Source organism: Phragmites australis, chromosome 11 (genome assembly GCF_958298935.1).
Source record: "Phragmites australis chromosome 11, lpPhrAust1.1, whole genome shotgun sequence".
In the NCBI taxonomy this organism is placed as follows: Eukaryota; Viridiplantae; Streptophyta; class Magnoliopsida; order Poales; family Poaceae; genus Phragmites; species Phragmites australis.
The window spans coordinates 14,321,206-14,340,798 of NC_084931.1; the positions used below are offsets into that span (position 1 = coordinate 14,321,206).

The 19,593-nt window shown below is 47.2% G+C and overlaps 1 protein-coding gene and 1 long non-coding RNA gene across 2 annotated transcripts; one reads left to right on the forward strand and one right to left on the reverse strand.

Moving 5' to 3' along the window:
• Nucleotides 1-12,733: 12,733 nt before the first annotated feature.
• On the reverse strand, nucleotides 12,734-14,985 carry LOC133884017 (uncharacterized). Its single transcript, XM_062323423.1, has 4 exons — nucleotides 14,671-14,985; nucleotides 14,483-14,585; nucleotides 14,236-14,365; nucleotides 12,734-14,098 (listed from the first exon to the last, which is right to left on the reverse strand). Exons 1-4 carry the CDS (start codon nucleotides 14,849-14,851, stop codon nucleotides 12,734-12,736), a joined length of 1,779 nt encoding a protein of 592 aa, XP_062179407.1. The 5' UTR covers nucleotides 14,852-14,985.
• An 858-nt stretch (nucleotides 14,986-15,843) lies between these two features.
• Nucleotides 15,844-16,853, forward strand: LOC133884983 (uncharacterized). Its single transcript, XR_009903181.1, has 2 exons — nucleotides 15,844-16,401; nucleotides 16,511-16,853. It is a non-coding gene; the product is annotated as an uncharacterized LOC133884983 (long non-coding RNA).
• Nucleotides 16,854-19,593: the final 2,740 nt, after the last annotated feature.

Here is a 19,593-nt window from a genome sequence, read left to right on the forward strand (position 1 = left end):
AACTCTTGAAATTATGCACTATATGCTCTCAAACCTCTCAAAGATGCAACACTAAATCAAGAGAGGGAGAGGAGGAAGTCAAGAGCTCCAAGTATGTGTGATGAATGGCTAGAGTGCAAGAGAGAGCTCACAAGGACCAACCAACCTCATATTTATAGCCTCACATTAAATTCGACCATTACTGTCGTTCTGACACACGAGCAACTCTGGCGATCTGACCGTAGGCAACCTGCCGGTCAGACCGTCGTCTTTCCAATGGCTATATTGACTTCGGGCACAGGATGGCGATCGGACCGCAGACCCTCTCGGTTGGACCACAGACCATCACGGTCAGACCGCAGACCAGATCGATCGGACCATCACAGCCCAAAACCTTCTACGCCAGGACGGTTGGACCGAGCTACTCGGCCGGTCAGACTGCCAAGCAGGAAATGCTGTTAATGCTATATAGCGGTCAGATCGGCCGAAGGCCCGGTTAGACCGCCATACTGAGATACAGCGGTCAGACCGCCTTCAGGCCGGTCAGACCGCCAATAACCAGAAACCCAGAGGCAGCCTTTTCATGGGGTTCTTTGAGGCTAAGATTTTTTTATCTCTATATGAATGCAAGTTTGAGCAAATTGTCACTATAGAGACCTCAAGTAAACATACACCAACCCCTCTTTATAGTATGGCATTTATCCTATCAATCCGGTCATTTTCTTCTCTAAACACCTTTGACCGGCAAAAATAAAATGCCCTACGAAAATACCTTTGCCTTGAGCTACCCTTTTCATGCCTTCTACTCATGCACTTTTCTATCTCCGCAACATCTTCGTGACTAACCTTTTACAACTCAATTAACCAAGTTAGTCCACAAAGATATATTGACATTAATTACTAAAATACAATTTAGGGGCCTAGATGCTTTCACTCGCCCACCACACCACCATCCCTTCTCTGGATATGGTGCGAGCTCTACCATCACTGCACCAACATGTGAGTCGCGTCACCATGTCACGGGGTGAGGAGAGGGTGCTCGGAGGTTGTGAGGAACCGTCCAAATGGTAATCAAATTAATCACCAGGCGGATCATTTTTCGTAATCACAACCTCGACGATTAATCAGAATGTCGTCCCGGTAGTCCCGGCACATGTTTTGTGCCCAAGATCGGAACACATGCCTTTCCAACATATACATCACAACAAAGCTTAAAAAAGAGCGAGTAATTAACATTATATTACAAGTCTTTAAACATGCAGCTGTTTCCACAATTTACAACAAAAAGGAAACAATAACTACGCAGCGGAAGAAAACTATACAACAAAAGGATATCAAGCCACATGCCCTTAGGCTCCATACCAAAACACTGAGTTCGAAGTAGAGTGTGCTACTCCTGCCCGCCACCCTGATCGGCAGGCATAAAGTAGCCGAAGAACCGCCTCTTCCTTGCCGACCTGCGAACCAGCATCAACTTAAGGGCAACACCCTGAGTACAAAGTTACTCGCAAGTCTTACACAATATGGGTATACATATTCCCGACTCAAAAGATCATGTATTTAAGCTGGTAACAAGACTTAAACATGGTTACGTTAATTAAACGGTAAGCATCCTAGACATAGGTGTGAGCAACTAACTTAACCAACTTATATGAAACTACCCTGCCATAACCAACAACTGAGCATATGTAAATGTAACAACAAGTATATCAATGTGAACAAGTGCCAACTCGAACCACCAACCACCATACCCAGACCATAATCACATGCCCAACCATCAACCTCATGCCATCATCCACAAACCACAATGAGAACTCTACGACTGAGTGCAGATGAAACAATAGCATGCTCATGACCGAGAGCGCGGCAGTTCGAACTGTTTATACACCCTACAGGGGCATACTCCTGGACCCACACGACACGAGGACCATTCGGCTTGTGCCACCAGCCAAAGTGCACATAAAGGGGTACTCGTGACAACCTTTTCCAACCATCCCCAACCATGTGGGGCATGCATTGCTCAGCGTGGCGATACTAGAACTACTCCCGGAGCAAACTAGTACCGCTTACAAGCCCGCCCGCTCACACAGTCGATGTTCACCCCCACAAAGCCACAACTGCGAAGGTATTCAGCTCGCCTTACCATTAGATCAGCATGTGGTGAGTAAGGTAAGTGCTAAATCCAACAACTTCGACAATCAGCCTTAAACGATGCAAGCGGTCTATGGTGCTCGGGTTTCCTCTCCTGACCTGCCCCCTAGACTTTCCACCGAGGCAGACGACACCCCTAACACCGCCCACATCTCGTCTCATACTCACCACTCACCAACCATACCATGACCAACAACATGTAATTGTAAACAGTAGTAGATCCTATTCTCGCAAACAACGGAGAATGTCATTGTTCGACTTCTACCGAAATACCTAAGCATTGCAAACCATAGTGAAGACCTTTGGACATCGGCATCATCTCTAGGCTTCAAGGAACACACATGAACTCGTGACCAAGGTAGAAGAATGCAACGGCATAGGTTCTACCCAAGGGTACCCGACACATGCATAGATACATAAGCATAGATAACACTTTAGACTTTCAACATAACATGGTGTAATATGATAGATGCTTTCCTTGCTGCCCTGGATCAGAAAGATACGGCGCGACGGGATCACCTTCGGCCTTCGAAATCGACGAATTGGCGGTCATTATAAGACATACACGCGTGCAATGCATAAATATACGAACAAATGTAAATGCATGAAAATATGCGAGTTCTAGCAGTGGTAGAGCACCAAGGCTCGATTACATATGTAAAAGATCGCTAAAGTGTTAGGGTTCCAAAGTACGAAACCCCAAACAAGCAACCCAAACTCACCCTAGCTTCTGTGTACTGGCGGTCAGCCTGCCCCCACTCAGTAGGTTCTAGCCCTCGGTGGTCAGACCGCCGGCCATCTGGCAGTCAGACAGCCCCATGGCGGTCAAACCGATGGGCGGTTGGACCGCCACAACTCAGTGGCAAAATGACCCTGGCAGTCAGACCGACCTGGTGGCGGTCAGACCGCTAGCACAGCAACACAACCCCTTTTTAAAACTCTAGACTTTTGAGGGGCCGCCGACGGAGATTTCAGCGAAAGCTTTGAAAACGGTTTGGACTAAAATAACTCTAGGACGTATGTGAAGGTTTTACACAGACGTTTGGATGAGATCCATGGCCCAAACATGTAGAACCCATAAAGTAGATCTATAACAGGAAAAGTGGGGTTCCGTGGAAAAACTAGATGCCGACCGATTCGACCGACGAAAATACGGAATGAGGGTATCGGGATGTTCACCTTGTCATTGGCGAACTTTCTAGTGGATCACTTCTCCGTCGGAAAGCTCCAAACTCCGAATTCCGGCTTCCGAAAGGTGGGCGTGCCTAGGGGGAAAAAATGGTGAATACCGGCTCAAATCTTTCGAAACGGCGAAAACCAAATGGATGGATGAGTAGCTCTCGAGCATGTGGTCACGTGGGTACTACACACGTACCTCGGCTTCGCTTGTAGTGGCGGGAACCAAGGGAAAAAGGGAGAGCTAGAGATTGAGAGATGGGAGGGAGAGGAGGAGTACATGGGGAGTGACGGAGGAGAGAGAGAGAGGGTGGGCTGCTCCCTTTTGAGTGAGAGAGAGAGATATTTCCCTCATGTGGACCCCACAAGTTAGAGAAAAAGTCTGATTTTGCTTCTAATTCAATTCTCTCTCCAATTTTCTTTCCGCTCACTTCATTAATCCAAATTGAGGTGCTATTGTGCTCCAAAAATCCCGAAAATTTTTATGTCGCGATTTAATTCCTTAGGGGCATCTGATCACGTAACTATAGCTCAAATTCTAATCAGGCGATCAAAAGCGATCCAAATTCGAATATGACTCAAATGACACATGTTTAATATTAAACACGCAATTACGGATTTTGGGACGTGAAAAACCTCCCCCCTTAAAAGGAATCTCGCCCCAAGATTCGGTACGAGTCGGGGAAGAGCATGATGAGTCTAGGAACCACGCTGTGAGAGATAGAATCCATTGCACATTTTCATTCACATGGCGATAGCTTAGACACGTGAGAGATTCCAAATATGTTATATTACATTAACATTTACATGTTCTCAAGGAACTTCGGATACTCGGAGCGGAGCTTATCCTCTTGCTCCCACGTAGCTTCGGCTTCTGTATGGTTGCTCCATTGGACCTTAAGGAATTTGATGGAACTTCGCCATGTCTTGCGCTCGGCTTCATCCAAGATTCGGATTGGCCGCTCATAATATGTCAAGTCCGGTTGCAACTCTTGGGGTGCAACATCAACGACTTCCGTCGGGACTCGGAGACATTTCATGAGTTGTGAGACGTGAAAGACGTTATGTACCGTGGAGAGGGACGGTGGCAACTCCAACTAATAGGCCACCTCTCCACGCCGAACAAGAATTTGGAATGGCCCTACATATCGAGACGCTAGCTTTCCTCGGACTTGGAATCGGTGAACGCCTTTGAGAGGCGAAACCTTGAGATACACATGATCTCCAATAGCAAACTCAAGGTCTCGACGACGGTGATCTGCATAGCTTTTCTTCCACGACTGAGCAATGAGAAGACTCTTGCGGATATTCAAAACATGGTCCTCCGCCTCCTTGACCAAATCTAGACCTCGGAAAGCCCGTTCGCCGGATTCGGACCAATTTAGCGGCATTCGGCATCTCCGACCATAAAGAGCTTCAAACGGCGCCATCTCAATACTAGCCTGGAAGCTATTGTTGTAAGAGAATTCCGCGAATGGAAGGCATATGTCCCACTTCTTCCCATAAGTGAGAACACAAGCTCGGAGCATATCTTCTAGAATCTGGTTCACTCTCTCTGTCTGACCATCCGTTTGAGGGTGATACGTTGTACTATGTTAGAGCTCGGTCTCCATAGCTTCTTGGAAGCTCCTCTAGAAATGAGAGGTGAACTGCGTGCCTATTCAAGTGAGATACAACTCTGCATATTGCTTCGCATTGTACTGAGTCTTGATGGGAAAGAAATGGGCGGACTTAGTGAGCCGGTCCACAATCACCCATATGGAGTCATAACCATTCGAGATCTTCGGCAAGCTGGTAATGAAATCCATGCCGATCTCCTCCCACTTCCAGGAAGGAATGGGCAAACAGTGTACCAATGGGCCTGAGATGCTCGGCATTCACCCGCCAACAGACATCGCACTCAGACACATACCGAGCAATTTCTCGCTTCATGCGAGTCCACCAGAAGCAGGGCTTTAAGTCTTGATACATCTTCGTGCTGCCAGGATGAATAGACAGCAGCGAGTCATGAGCCTCATCAAGAATCTTCTTCCTCAAAGCCTCAACCTTTGGAACTACGAGACAGTTCCCAAACCAGAGAATGCTCTGCTCATCTTCAGAAAAGCATAAGGCCTGATCGATCTTCATCTTCTCTTGGATTCGGGCCATGCCTTTGTCATCCTTCTGAGCTACCTTGATCTCATCCAGAAGAGTGAATTTGATCTCCAGGTTGGCCATGAATCCATCAGTAACCATCTCGAGCCCAAGCCGGCAGAACTCATCACACAGTGTGGAGTCCCTAGGCGAGATTGTAAGACAATGGCAATGAGCTCTCCGACTCAAAGCATCGGTGACCACATTTGCCTTGCCGGGGTAGTAGTGCACTTCTAGCTCATAATCTTTGATCAGCTCGAGCCACCTTCGCTGCCTCATATTCAAGTCTGCCTGCATGAAGATGTACTTGAGGCTTTTGTGATCCATGTAAATACGACACAAATTACCCATCAAGTATTGGCGCCAGATCTTCAGAGCGTGCACGACAACGACAAACTCCAGATCATGAGTTGGATAATTCTCCTCGTGGCGCTTCAACTGACGGGATGCATAGGCAACGACCTGGCCCTCTTGCATCAGAACACACCCGAGGCCTATGCCGGACACATCGCAATACACATCAAAACCCCTGCTCACATCTGGTTGGGCGATCACTGAAGCGATCATGAGCAACCTCTTCAAAGTCTGGAAAGCGGACTCACATGCTCCTGACCACTTGAATACGCTGCCTTGCTTCAACAACTCGGTCATTGGCTTGGCAACCTTGGACAAGTTCTCGATGAACTGGCGGTAATAACCCGCGAGTTCGAGAAAACTCCGTATATCAGTGACACTCTGGGGCTGAACCCAATCGAGCACATCCTGCACCTTACTCAGGTCAACTGCAACCCCGTGCTCTGACAGAACATGACCCAGAAAAGCCACCTCCCTGAGCCAGAACTCACACTTGCTGAACTTGGCGTATAGCTGATGATCTCTGAGTCTGCCAAGAACAACACGGAGGTGCTCAACATGCTCTTCATCTGTCTTAGAGTATATAAGAATCTCGTCGATGAAAACCATGACAAACTTATCCAATTCCTCCATAAACACCGTGTTCATCAAATACATGAAGAATTCCAGTGCATTTGTCAATCCGAAGGACATGACAGTGAATTCATACAGCCCGTAGCGGGTCGAGAAAGCTGTCTTTGGAATATCCTCCGGTCGGACTTTGATCTGATGATAGCCCAGTCTCAAATCAATCTTCAAGAAGACTCGGGCTCCGGTCAGCTGATCAAACAAGATATCAATCCTAGGGAGCGGATATCTATTCTTGACAGTGACCTCATTCAATGGACGATAGTCCACACACATCTGGAGAGGGTCATCCTTCTTCTTCACAAAGAGAGCCGAGCATCCCCAGGATGAGGAGCTCGGACGAATGAACCCCTTTGATAGTAATTCTTGAATCTGCTTCTTCAGTTCAATTAGCTCAACTGGTGACATCTTATATGCCTTCTTCGAAATTGGGGCCGCACCGGGTATGAGATCAATGGAGAACTCCACTGCTCTGTCAGGCGGCATTCCGGGCAACTCATCCGGAAAGACATTCGAGAATTCCCACACCACAGGAATACTCATCATGTCTATGGTGGGGACAGCCTTCAAGGCGAAGAGACAAGATTTGACACCCTCCAGCTTCAATTGAATCCGGGTGCCGCATGGACCATTTAGAGTAACTGTCCGTTGGGCACAATCTAACACGACCTTGTTCTTGGAGAGCCAGTTCATCCCCAATATGATATCAATTCCTTTCGAGTTCATCACTAGCAGATTTGCCTTGAAAGACATCTCATTGATGATCACTGAGGTGTTGGACACGCATTGCTTAACAAGGACCTTGGCTCCTAGTGCATCTATGAGGTAAGGCGTGGGGGTGGTGATAACTGTCAACCCATGACGCCAAACATAACTTGCCACTATGAAGCAATGAGAAGCTCCAGAATCGAAAAGGACAACTGCATATGCAACGACAGAGTTAGAACGCATATGCAACGTACCCATCAGGACAGTGTCACCCTCCTGAACGTCCTCGGCAATAGTGTGGCGTGCTCGACCACGCTTGGGGACGTGGGTCGCCTCAGAAGACTAAGGCGCCGACTGAGCTGGTGGTGGCCGTGGAGCATTCACCGCGGCTCCCGACCTCGGATACAAGCAATCTCGCGCGTAGTGGCCGACACGGCCGCAGTTGTAACAAGGGTTGTCGGGGCCACCATTCACACTACTCTGCGAATCGACCGGTTGTGGTGGCTGTCCCTGTGGAGCGGAGAAAGCTGGTCACTGCAAGCCACATCAGACGTGAAGCATCCGATGCTGGCACGCGAGATGGTGGAGGTAGACTCTCCGTGCGGGCGCACTGCGAGCTCCCACCCACAGAAGGCAAGGAACCCCTCTTGCACTTCTTCTCCCCTCCTAGTGGTTCTTAAGCTTGGACTCCACCGTGAGGGACGTGCTCACCAACTTGTTGAAGTCAGTGAACTCGTGTGCGGACAACCGGTCCTGCATCTTCGAGTTGAGGCAATTGACGAAGCGGTGTTGCTTCCGCTCATCAGCGCTGACCTCCTCGGGAGCATACTGCACAAGGTGATTGAACACCTGCACGTACTCCATCACGGTTCGGCCTCCTTGCTTGAGGTCCTCGAACTCCTGCCTCTTGATCTCCATGAGGGTGCTCAGGATGTGGAAAGAGCGGAAGGCCTCACGGAACTCCGCCCAAGACACTCGGTGGCTGGCGGGGTGCATGGCCAAGAAGTTGGACCACCACACGCCCATCGGGCCCTGCAGCTGATGGGTGGCAAAGAGTGCCTTTTCATGATCCTCGCATCTGAGGAGAGCAAACTTCTGTTCGATCGTACAGAGCCAGTGATCATCATCCAGAGGATCCTCAGCCCGCGAGAAAACCAGCGGCTGAGTCCGCAAAAAATCTGAGAAGTCATCATGACGCCCGGCTCCACCTCCTCTATGAGGAGCTGTGTTGCGCACGAGAGCCTCAAGAAGCTCCTGATTCGTCTGGCGGTTCTGCTCAATCATCATGAGCACTTCCGCCATAGTCGATGGTGGAGGAGGGTTGTTCTCATTCGACCCCTCTGGATCATTCACATCACGACGAGTCCAAACCATTCTGTAACGACAAAACAAAGGGGAAGCGTCAAATTCTAACTTAGCACAACGCATTCGCCGGATATATTGTTAGAATCTCGTAATACATGTATATAGATCATGCATGCATGAATGCAATATGAGAATGACAGTATGCTCGATCCTAGCTACCGTTTCTTTCTCGTGCACTTCTCTCCATGACAGACATCGAAACTCACAAGCAGTTATACTTAGGGGCATAATATTGCATTTTCATACATATTAATCATGAAGAGGCATAAACAAATCTTAGTGAGTTGTTTAGGTGAAGTTGACTGCTTACTAAACAACCCACAAATTATGTTTAGGCTACTTAATTAAACCAAGCTATGATGCCACGATGTGAGGAACCGTCCAAACGGTATTCAAATTAATCACCAGACGGATCATTTTTCGTAATCACAACCTCGTCGATTAATCAAAATGCCGTCCCGGTAGTCCCGGCACGTGTTTTGTGCCCAAGATCGGAACACATGCCTTTCCAACATATATATCACAACAAAGCTTAAGAAAGAGCGAGTAATTAACATTATATTACAAGTCTTTAAACATGCAGTTGTTTCCATAATTTACAACAAAAAGGAAACAATAAATACGCAACGGAAGAAAACTATACAACAAAAGGATATCGAGCCACATGCTCTTAGGCTCCATACCACAACACTGAGTTCGGAGTAGAGTGTGCTACTCCTGCCCGCCACAAAGTAGCCGAACACTGCCTCTTCCTCACCGACCTGCGAACCAGCATCAACTTAAGGGCAACACCCTGAGTACGAAGGTACTCGCAAGTCTTACACAATATGGGTATACATATTCCCGACTCCAAGAATCATGCATTTAAGCTGGTAACAAGACTTAAATATGGTTAAGTTAATTAAACGGTAAGCATCCTAGACATAGGTGTGAGCAAATGACTTAACCAACTTATAAGAAACTACCCTGCCATAACCAACAACTGAGCATATGTAAATGTAACAACAAGTATATCAATGTGAACAGGTGCCAACTCGAACCACCAACCACCAAGCACCATACCTAGACCATAATCACATGCCCAACCATCAACCTCATGCCATCATCCACAAACCACAACGAGAACTCTACGATAGGGTGCAGATGAAACAATAGCATGCTCATGACCGAGAGCACGACAATTTGAACTATTTATACACCCTGCAGGGGGATACTCCTGTACCCACACGACACGAGGACCATTCGGCTTGTGCCACCGGACAAAGTGCAAACAAGGGGGTACTCGTGACAACCTTTCTCAACCAACCCCAACCGTGTGGGGCATGCATCACTCGGCGCGGCGATACTAGAACTACTCCCAGAGCAAACTAGTACCGCTTACAAACCCGTTCGCTCACACCGTCGATGTTCACGCCCACAAAGCCATAACTGCGAAGGTATTCGACTCGCCTTACCATTAGATCGGCATGTGGTGAGTAAGGTAAGTGCTAAAGCCAACAACCCCGACGATCGGCCTTAAACGATGCAAGCGGTCTATGGTGCTCGGGTTTCCTCTCCCAACCTGCCCCCTGGACTTTCCACTGAGGCAGACGACACCCCTAACACCGCCCACATATCATCTCATACTCACCACTCACCAACCATACCATCACCAACAACATGTAATTGTAAACAGTAGTAGATCCTATTCTCGTGAACAACGGAGAACGTCGTCGTTCGACTTCTACCGAAATACCTGAGCATTGATAACCATAGTGAAGACCTTTAGACATCGACATCACCTCTAGGCTTCAAGGAACACACATGAACTCGTGACCGAGGTAGAAGAATGCAACGGCATAGGTTCTACCCAAGGGTACCCGACACATGCATACATACATAAGCATAGATAACACTTTAGACTTTCAAGTTAACACGGTGCAATATGATAGATGCTTGCCTTGCTGCCCTGGATCAGAAAGATAAGGCGCGACGGGATCGCCTTCGGCCTCCGGAATCGACGGATCGGCGGTCACTATAAGACATACATGCGTGCACGTGGGGAGTGAGGGAGGAGAGAGAGAGAGGGTGGGCTGCCCCCCTTTTGAGTGAGAGAGAGATATTTCCCTTATGTAGGCCTCACAAGTTAGTCAAAAAGTCCGATTTTGCTTCTAATTCAATTCTCTCTCCAATTTTCTTTCCGCTCACTTCATTAATCCAAATTGAGGAGCTATTGTGCTCCAAAAATCTAGAAAATTTTTATGTCATGATTTAATTCGTTAGGGGCATCTGATCACATAACTGCAGCTCAAATTCCAATCAGGCGACCGAAAGCGATCCAAATTCGAATATGACTCAAATGAAACATGTTTAATATTAAACACATAATTACGGATTTCGGGACGTGACAGAGGTGGCACAGGGTCAACGGGGAACGCGGAGGATGAATGCGATGCAGAAAAAATGACGGTGGAGGAGGGAGGCATGCCTTGATCTAGCAGCGACGGAGTGAGAGAAAGGAGGGGAGGGAGTAACGGGAGGGGAACATGCTGGAGAAGGAGAGAGTGATGTGTGGTGACACTACGTGAAAAATAGACAAAAGAGACATGAAATTAGTGACGGGTAATACCCGTCACTTATGTTAAATATGATGGGTCGTAGTTGTGACCCGTCACTTATAACTCTTTATCAGTGACAAGTTATCCTAGGTCAGTCATAAGTAACGGGTCAAGTTGTGACCCATCACTAATGACTAACCCATAAATTATGGGTCATCCAAGAGTCATTAGTGACGGGTCAAATTTTGACCCATCACTAATGACTAACTCATATGTGATGGGTCATCCAAGAGTCATTAGTGACGGATCAAGTTTTGACCCATCACTAATGACAAGTTTTGACCCACGAGAACAGATGAAAGAATCTTAATTAGTCAATCATTAGATGTATTAGTCAATTAGTTTGATGAAATATTAGATGTATTAGCCCATCAACTCTTTAGTTTTTTTTATGTAGTTGTGACATGTCTAATATATCCTTCATAATGTATCGATTATAAATGTAGCTAGTATTAATTAAAAATAATAACTATATAATTTTTTGTATCTAATAGTAAAATTTGCATTGATTTGCAAACCTTAAAATGTGTAGTAAAATGGTAAAAGCAAAAATCATTTTTCTAAAGTAATTTGATGTATAGTAGTGTATTCACAAATATTTTTATTTTATTTTCTCTTATGTTTTTTCTCATCTCACAAACATTATAATAGGAACAATTGTATATTTATGCTCAAGTTTGATTTAAGGGATGACGACTATAAACATAAACGCGCGTTCCGAAAATGATGCAGAAACTTTAGTTGGTGATAACTCAATATTTCAAGATTTTTTTAGCCTCGAAAAATTCATCAAACCCAAAAACGTCGGGAGGAAACGAATGTAACTTTTTCTGTAGATATCCATAGAAGCAAAAAATGTCGAAATCAGAGTCTGTATACAAAAGTGGTGCTCGTTTAACCGAATGCACTCCGAATCAACTGGTTTGTGTGTCTATTGTATAAAGCTCAAAACTGACGGATCATAACTGTGACCTGTCATTTATGACATTCGGTAAAAAGGTTAAAAGGATAAAATATTTTACTCCTTTTAGAACACAAGCGAGAATGAAGTGGTAACGCAATAGTATGTCGTGAGTTCGATTTCCATAGTACGCACATTATGAACAGCTTGAAAATTATATGGGACACATGGCGAGTGGTGATGACTGTAACCTATCACTTATGACTAATAGCAAGAGACACGAGTCATAACTATTACCCATCACTTATGACTAATAGCAAAAGATAGCTTAAAAAATAGCGAAAGACACATGTCATAACTATGACCTGTCACTTATAACTAATAAGTAACAGGTCATAATTATGACCTATCATTTATGAAGGTTATAAGTGACAGGTTAAATTTTGATCTATCATCAATAACCTCATTAGTGACAGATGTTTACTCGTCACTTATGATTAGTTATCGATAATAATTATGACTCATCATTTTTAAGCTTTTTTTCCGTCTAAGTATGAATTCCTACGCTCGCAATTTAGCTTTTACCTTATTTTTTTAAGAGTACGTGACCCAATTTTGTTACAAGTCCAAACCAGCTGATGACAGTCCAAATCAGCTTAACACGTGGTACGTGATGTACATATACAGATTGACTGCCACGGTACCACCAAAATTGGCGCCAAATTCAGATTCTCGCCGCCGTTCACGCCAACCCGATCGCCACGTCGAACGGCTCCAGCGAGCCGTCGATCAAATCTGAGCCGCCTCCGCTGTCGTTGCCGTCATCACACAGCCACGTCAGGTTCTTGGGGTCCTCCCGGAGCAGCATGGCGTCGTACCGCATGCTCGGGAAAGCGTCCGGGCCGGCGACCCTCGCGGCGGCTGCGGCCGCATGCCGGCCGTTCTCGGGCGTGGACTGGCCCCTGGAGGTCGAGCTGGCCACGGAGGTCGCGGTTTGGCGGCTCTTTGACGCCACCGAGCGGATGCTCTGCTGCAGCAGCGTCGGTTTCCGCTGGGCCGGCGCACCGCCATGCTTGGCATCCTGCCGTCGGCATTCGCCGTTCTCATTCACTTTGCGCTTCGCGTAGGTGGTGTTTCCTGACTTCCGGGAGCCAGTCCTCGTGAGCCCACTGCCACCGGCTGCCGTTGGGGCGGTACGTTGAGGCGTGGCCTTATCGGGGTGGATTTTTTTTTTACACAGCCCTTCGCTAACTGTGCGGTCTTCTATGAGACCAGAGGTGCGGGACGAGAGCTCAAACCCCCGCCGGTTCAACTCCTGCCAGGGACGAGTCTTACCATCGGGCTCCATGCCCGTCCGCTTATCGTGGTGGATGTTTCGGGTGGCGCTGTTTCTTGGTGATCCATTGCCCAACGAGTCCTCGCTCCGCACGTTCCGAGCGGCAGCAATCGCAGGAGACAGGCACTGCCGCCACCTCTGGGTAGTCGCGCTCGCTGTGGCTGCGCCGTTCTGTTTCACGGCCACCGGCACCGACGGTGTTTTGATGCAGTTGCTGTTTGATAGCACGGCTCGTGCGCCCCTGGTAAGATTCACAGGTGTTGGAGACACGGCCTGAATTGTTGACCCGGTGCCACTACTCTGGCTTGCCAGCCTAGAACGTGCCACGACATCGGCACGTCTGGCCAGTGCAGACTGCCGAGACGTGGAGGTGGTTGACCTTGGGCCTGAGACGCCGGACCTGGGCGTCGCCTGTTCTCGGGAGCTAGCTGATACCGGCAGCCACGGTTTGGTCGACGCCCTGGATCGGCCCACGACCGCGACAGACCGAGCTTTGTCCTGGTGACAGGGCCGAGCGGTCACGGCCGCGCTCCTCCCTGTCGCCGGCGTGCGGGGCCTTGTTTTCGCAGACCCCGACGGAGTAGACCCCACAGATGCATTGCTTGCGGCGTTATGGATCGACGATGCAGGGGCGGACGACGATGTCCGGACGCGCAACAGGCGACCGGACGGCGCGATCGCTGGCGTGTCGGCAGAGGAACAGCGCGTCGCGGAGCTGCACTTCGACAGCCTCGACGTTGCGTTCTCCTTCTCGCGGCCTGTCGGGCCTAGCTGCATGGCAAAAAGTATAAAAAAATATTAGAAATACGAGTCTCTAACAAGATCTTTTATAAAGTAATCTAGGGAGATTGTTGAAGAATCATGTTAAAGCATCATCAAGGAACAGAGATGAGGGGCTATACGCATACCCGTGAATTGCTCTTAGTATAAGACGCCGATCCAGCCTTTGCCAGCCGGCTTGGTACCGCGGCAGAGATCTGATGGCCGGAGGCACTCGTCGCCGGTGACCAGAGAGGCGTCGCAGGGGGGGTTCGAAGCCTATGAATGCAATGAAAAGTGTGAAACAAAAGGCCCAATTTCCCACCTACATTTCTATGGTTGGGAAATGGAAATCATGGATCGTAACAATTTAGGCGAATTCACCATAGTTCATACCAATCATAGTCACGCTTCCCGATCTCCGTGGAAAGAAGCTCGTCGCCGCTGCCTCCACGCCTTGCCTTTCCCCTCCGATCAGCCGGTTGGACTTGCCCTCGCCCTTGCAAAATTTATTTTCCTTTGAGCGCCAGAAGCAGGCAAGCAGATGATGGCAAGAACAAGAATTCATGATACGTTGATCTCACCGGTTTGACTGCAGACACGGGGATCAGGCTGGCACTTCCGCAGGGTGGAGAAGAACTCGATGCTCTCTCCATCGGCCGCCTCCCTCCCGCCATGGCGCAGGAGATGCTGGGCCGCGGCCGATGTTGAGGCTGATGGCTTCTTTGTCGTCCTCGGATGCGGATCCCGGAGGAGCCTGCTCATCCCTTCTGCACAATGTTGCAAACTTGCAATGCTTTAGCAATGGATTTTTGAAATGCATAGGCGTGCAAGATTGCCTTTTAGATGATGCTAGATTGTTGAAACGGGGTATTAAACAAGCATTGGGTATGGTCAGGTGAAGGAGAAAGTGCGTTCAAGTAGGATGGAATGGTACGCTGCCGTTGAAACTGTCTGGGGTTGCAACTTCAATGAAGAAAACCACTTTATAATGCAGCTCTTAGCCCTCCACTGTGGTGGAGTGATGCCTGAAAAATACTCCTGTCTACGTAGATAAGTTAGCACCGAACAGTCCAATTTTCTGTGTGTGGCATCGGTCGTGAGTCCAACCAAGAGAAAAAACAGTGCGTTCTCTTCGTCTTTCCCTTCCCTCTCAGCTTTCCTTTGCCTTGCAAAACAATAATTATTTAATAAATTGGAACCGGGGCAATAAGTTACATCGCTCTATGAGGAGCGGCACCCAAACCCTCTCTCTCCTCTTTAGGCATCACCCTAAGCCTACATTGTTAGGGCCTTACAGTGCTTGTCTAAAATTTTATTCATCTCTTTAGGTCTTAGGGGTATCCGGCGCTGACTACGCAAAAAATGGCAGAAACATATTCATAAATGATGTCAGTTGTTGAATTCTGCATTGGAGAATTGAAAAATATCAAGGATGCAATTTGCAACATGAACGTGCAAGCTTTAACTCAGGTTTCATGAAATCTAAAATATATTAATACAAATTCCTTTGGACCAAAACTTCAGCCTTATTTGTTTCTGCTTTTGCTTTTGGATTTTCATAGCAAAATCTAAAAACCAAAATGAATGACTCGATTTTACCATCAACAATCCATAATCTAAGGTTATATTATGTCATAATCCTCAATCCAGTTTCCTCAACCTTTATTAAATTATGTGAAATACGCAAACGAATCTAGATATTAAAGTTTATAAAAATTACATAAAGTTGTCACTGATCCACCCCTACGATCCCTCCCCTCTGCGCGCCCAACCGACGCGCCTCCCCGCCAACCCCCATCCAGATCCAAATGGGACCTCCACTGCTGCTCCACGTGCGCTCTCCTCTGATCCTGCCCTCTCCACCGTTCCCACCGCCGGCGTGGTCTCCTCCTTCCCCACCACCGGTTTGCCCACCATCCCCTGCCGCCGTCCACCTGGAGTGAAGAGCCGCCTGGAGTGCAGAGCAGCCACCACCGGTTCCCCGCTGCACCTGCCGTCGCCGTTCGCAGCAAAGCCCCGCCTCACGTAGAAGAGTCCTCAAACCCTTGTAGTACTGACCAGAACAGCCTTCGTTCGACCCTCGTTCCCCCGCCCCCACCAAATCGCCTCCTCCCTAAAATCTCGTATCCCTCAAATCATCTCCTCCATCCCCAAATCCGGTGGCCAGCACCTCGTTCTGCTCCGTGAAAGTGCGACTCCAAATCCCTTCTGTGTGTTACTCCAAGCCGGTCCCCATGGAGTGTTTAATCGATCTGATTTTCATTTTTCCTCCCTCCTCCGAAATCTCATTTTTCTTTGTCTCGATTGATTAGGTTCTTGATTTGACTCTTGGCACTACTAGTTCTTACTTCACCATTTCTTATTTTATTTCTTGGCACTACTAGTTCTGGATTGATCTGTTTTTCTTCTTTAAGTTGGCAGCAGATCTGGTTGTGGTCGCTGCGCGCAAAAGCAGGGGAAATCCTTGTTTCTTCTTGAGATGGTTTTGCTTCATATAGTTGGGGCCGTGTGTACATCTGGAACCAAATGAGAACAAGAAAGGAGAAGCAGAGGAAGGCAGTTTCTAATGAAACATTGAGCTACTGGAAGAATTACACAGGATTGTAGGGTTTTCTTCTAAACAGACTTGTGGGATTTGTTCAAGCGACTTGGGCTTCTAGATGAGTCCCCAACATTTTTCTTTGTTCTTGTACAGAATATGCATGTATTCAAGAATCTCTGTGTTCGTAATAATAATATTAGCTTGTTTATTAATATCTTTTCACCTGGGATAGTGTTGATCTATCATGTTCACTACGAATTTTGAAGAACAGAAAAAAAAGAGAAGAAGATACGAATGAGAAACTAGATGGCTTATGTGAGGATATGAATGATTTAACATTTTCTAATTTATAAACTAAAAAAATTTATATGATTGATGTATCAGTTGCTACTTGATGGTTAAAAATAATACGGTATGAATTATATTTTATTTACTATTTTATCTTGCAAATTCATATTTTCAGAATAGCTAAAAAATAAACAACAACAACAACAAAGCCTTTCAGTCACAAACAAGTTGGGGTAGGCTAGAGATGAAACCCATAAGATCTTGCAAGTCTAGTCATAGCTCTGGCACGTGGATAACTAACTTTCACGCACCCCTGTCCATGGCTAGTTCTTTGGTGATATTCCAGTCTTTCAGATCCCTCTTTACAGACTCCTCCCATGTCAAGTTTGGTCTACCTCGACCTCTCTTGATATTATCCGCACGCTTTATTCTTCCGCTATGTACAGACGCTTCTGAGGGCCTGCGTTGTATATGCCCAAACCATCTCAAACGATGTTGGACAAGCTTCTCTTCAATTGGTGCTACACCAACTCTATCACGTATGTCATCATTCCGAACCCGATCCTTTCTTGTGTGGCCACACATCCATCTCAGCATGCGCATCTCCGCTACACTCAACCGTTGGACATGTCGCTTTTTAGTTGGCCAACATTCTACGCCATACAACATCGCAGGTCTAATTGCCGTCCTATAGAACCTGCCTTTTAGCTTCTGTGGTACTCTCTTGTCGCAGAGGACGCCGAAAGCTTGGCGCCACTTCATCCATCCGGCTTTGATTCAATGGCTCACATCTTCATCGATTTCACCATCCTTCTGCAGCATCGACCCCAAATATCGAAAGGTATCCTTCTGAGGTATCACTTGCCCGTCAAGGCAAACCTCATCCTCCTCGTGCCTAGTAGTACTAAAATCGCACCTCATGTACTCAGTTTTAGTTCTACTAAGCCTAAAACCCTTCGACTCCAAGGTCTGTCTCCACAGCTCTAACTTTCCATTTACCCCCGTCCGACTATCGTCAACTAGCACCACATCATCTGCAAAGAGCATACACCATGGGATATCACCTTGTATATCCCTTGTGACCTCATCCATCACCAAAGCAAAAAGATAAGGGCTCAAAGCTGACCCTTGGTGCAGTCCTATTCTAATTGGAAAATCATTGGTGTCACCATCGCTTGTCCGAACACTTGTCACAACATTATCGTACATATCCTTGATAAGGGTAATATACTTTGTTGGGACTTTGTGCTTCTCCAAGGCCCACCACAAAACATTCCGCGGTATCTTATCGTAGGCCTTCTCTAAGTCAATGAACACCATATGCAAGTCCTTCTTTTGCTCCCTGTATCTCTCCATAAGTTGTCGTACCAAGAAGATAGCTTCCATGGTCGACCTCCTAGGCATGAAATCAAACTGATTTTTGGTCACGCTTGTCATTCTTCGTAAGCGGTGTTCAATGACTCTCTCCATAGCTTCATCGTATGGCTCATCAACTTAATCCCACGATAATTAGTGCAACTTTGAATATCCCCCTTATTCTTGAAGATTGGTACTAATATACTCCGCCTTCATTCTTCGGGTATCTTGTTTGCCCAAAAAATAAGGTTGAAAAGCTTAGTTAGCCATACAATTGCTATGTCTCCAAGGCATCTCCACACCTCAATAGGGATACCATCAGGGCCCATTGTCTTGCCTCCTTTCATCTTTTTTAAAGCCTCCTTGACCTCAAACTCCTGAATCCTTCGTACAAAACGCCTGTTGGCATCATCAAAGGAGTCATCCAGCTCAATGGAAGAGCTCTCACCTCCTCCATTGAACAGCTGGTCGAAGTACTCTCGCCATCTATTCTTAATCTCATCTTCCTTCACCAGAAGTCGATCTGTCCCATCCTTGATGCATTTGACTTGGTTGACATCCCTCGTCTTCCTCTCACGGATCTTGGCCATCTTATAGATGTCCCTTTCCCCTTCCTTCGTGTTTAACCGCTGGTAGAGGTCCTCATACGCCCGACCTCTTGCTTCACTCACTGCTCGCTTTGCAGTCTTCTTCGCCACCTTGTACTTCTCTACGTTGTCAACACTCCTGTCCAAGTGTAGGCGTTTGAAATATTCTTTCTTCTCCTTGATAGCCCTCTGGACATCCTCGTTCCACCACCAGGTATCTTTCGCTTCACTTCTACTTCCCCTCGTCACCCCAAACTCCTCGGAAGCCACCTTCCGAATGCAAGTCGCCATCTTTATCCACATATTGTTTGTATCACCTCCTTTCTCCCAAGAGCCCTCCTTAATTACCCTCTCCTTGAAAGCTTGAGACGCTTCCCCCCTGAGCTTCCACCACTTCGTTCTAGCAACTTTAGCGCGTATATCCCGCTGGACACGTATCCGGAAGCGAAGTCAGCCACCAAAAGCTTATGTTGAGGGACAACACTCTCTCCAGATATCACCTTACAATCTAGGCAAGCACGCCTGTCTTCTCTTCTCGAGAGGACGAAATCGATCTGGCTAGAGTGTTGGCCACTACTAAAGGTCACTAGATGGGATTCCCTTTTCTTAAAGAGGGTGTTAGCTACGATCATGTCGTAGGCTAAAGCAAAGCTTAAGACATCCTCTCCTTCTTGATTCCTGCTTGCATAACCAAATCCCCCATGCACCCCCTCGAAACCTGTGTTAGATGT

What these genes read in the sequence shown, in the direction of transcription:
- LOC133884017 (XM_062323423.1), bottom strand. Translation starts at nt 14,851, where the DNA reads ATGAGCAGGCTCCTCCGGGATCCGCATCCGAGGACGACAAAGAAGCCA. An exon ending in CCGTGTCTGCAGTCAAACCG is followed by an intron (nt 14,586 to 14,670) that starts GTGAGATCAACG and finishes AAATTTTGCAAG; the next exon opens with GGCGAGGGCAAGTCCAACCG. An exon ending in GGGAAGCGTGACTATGATTG is followed by an intron (nt 14,366 to 14,482) that starts GTATGAACTATG and finishes TTGCATTCATAG; the next exon opens with GCTTCGAACCCCCCCTGCGA.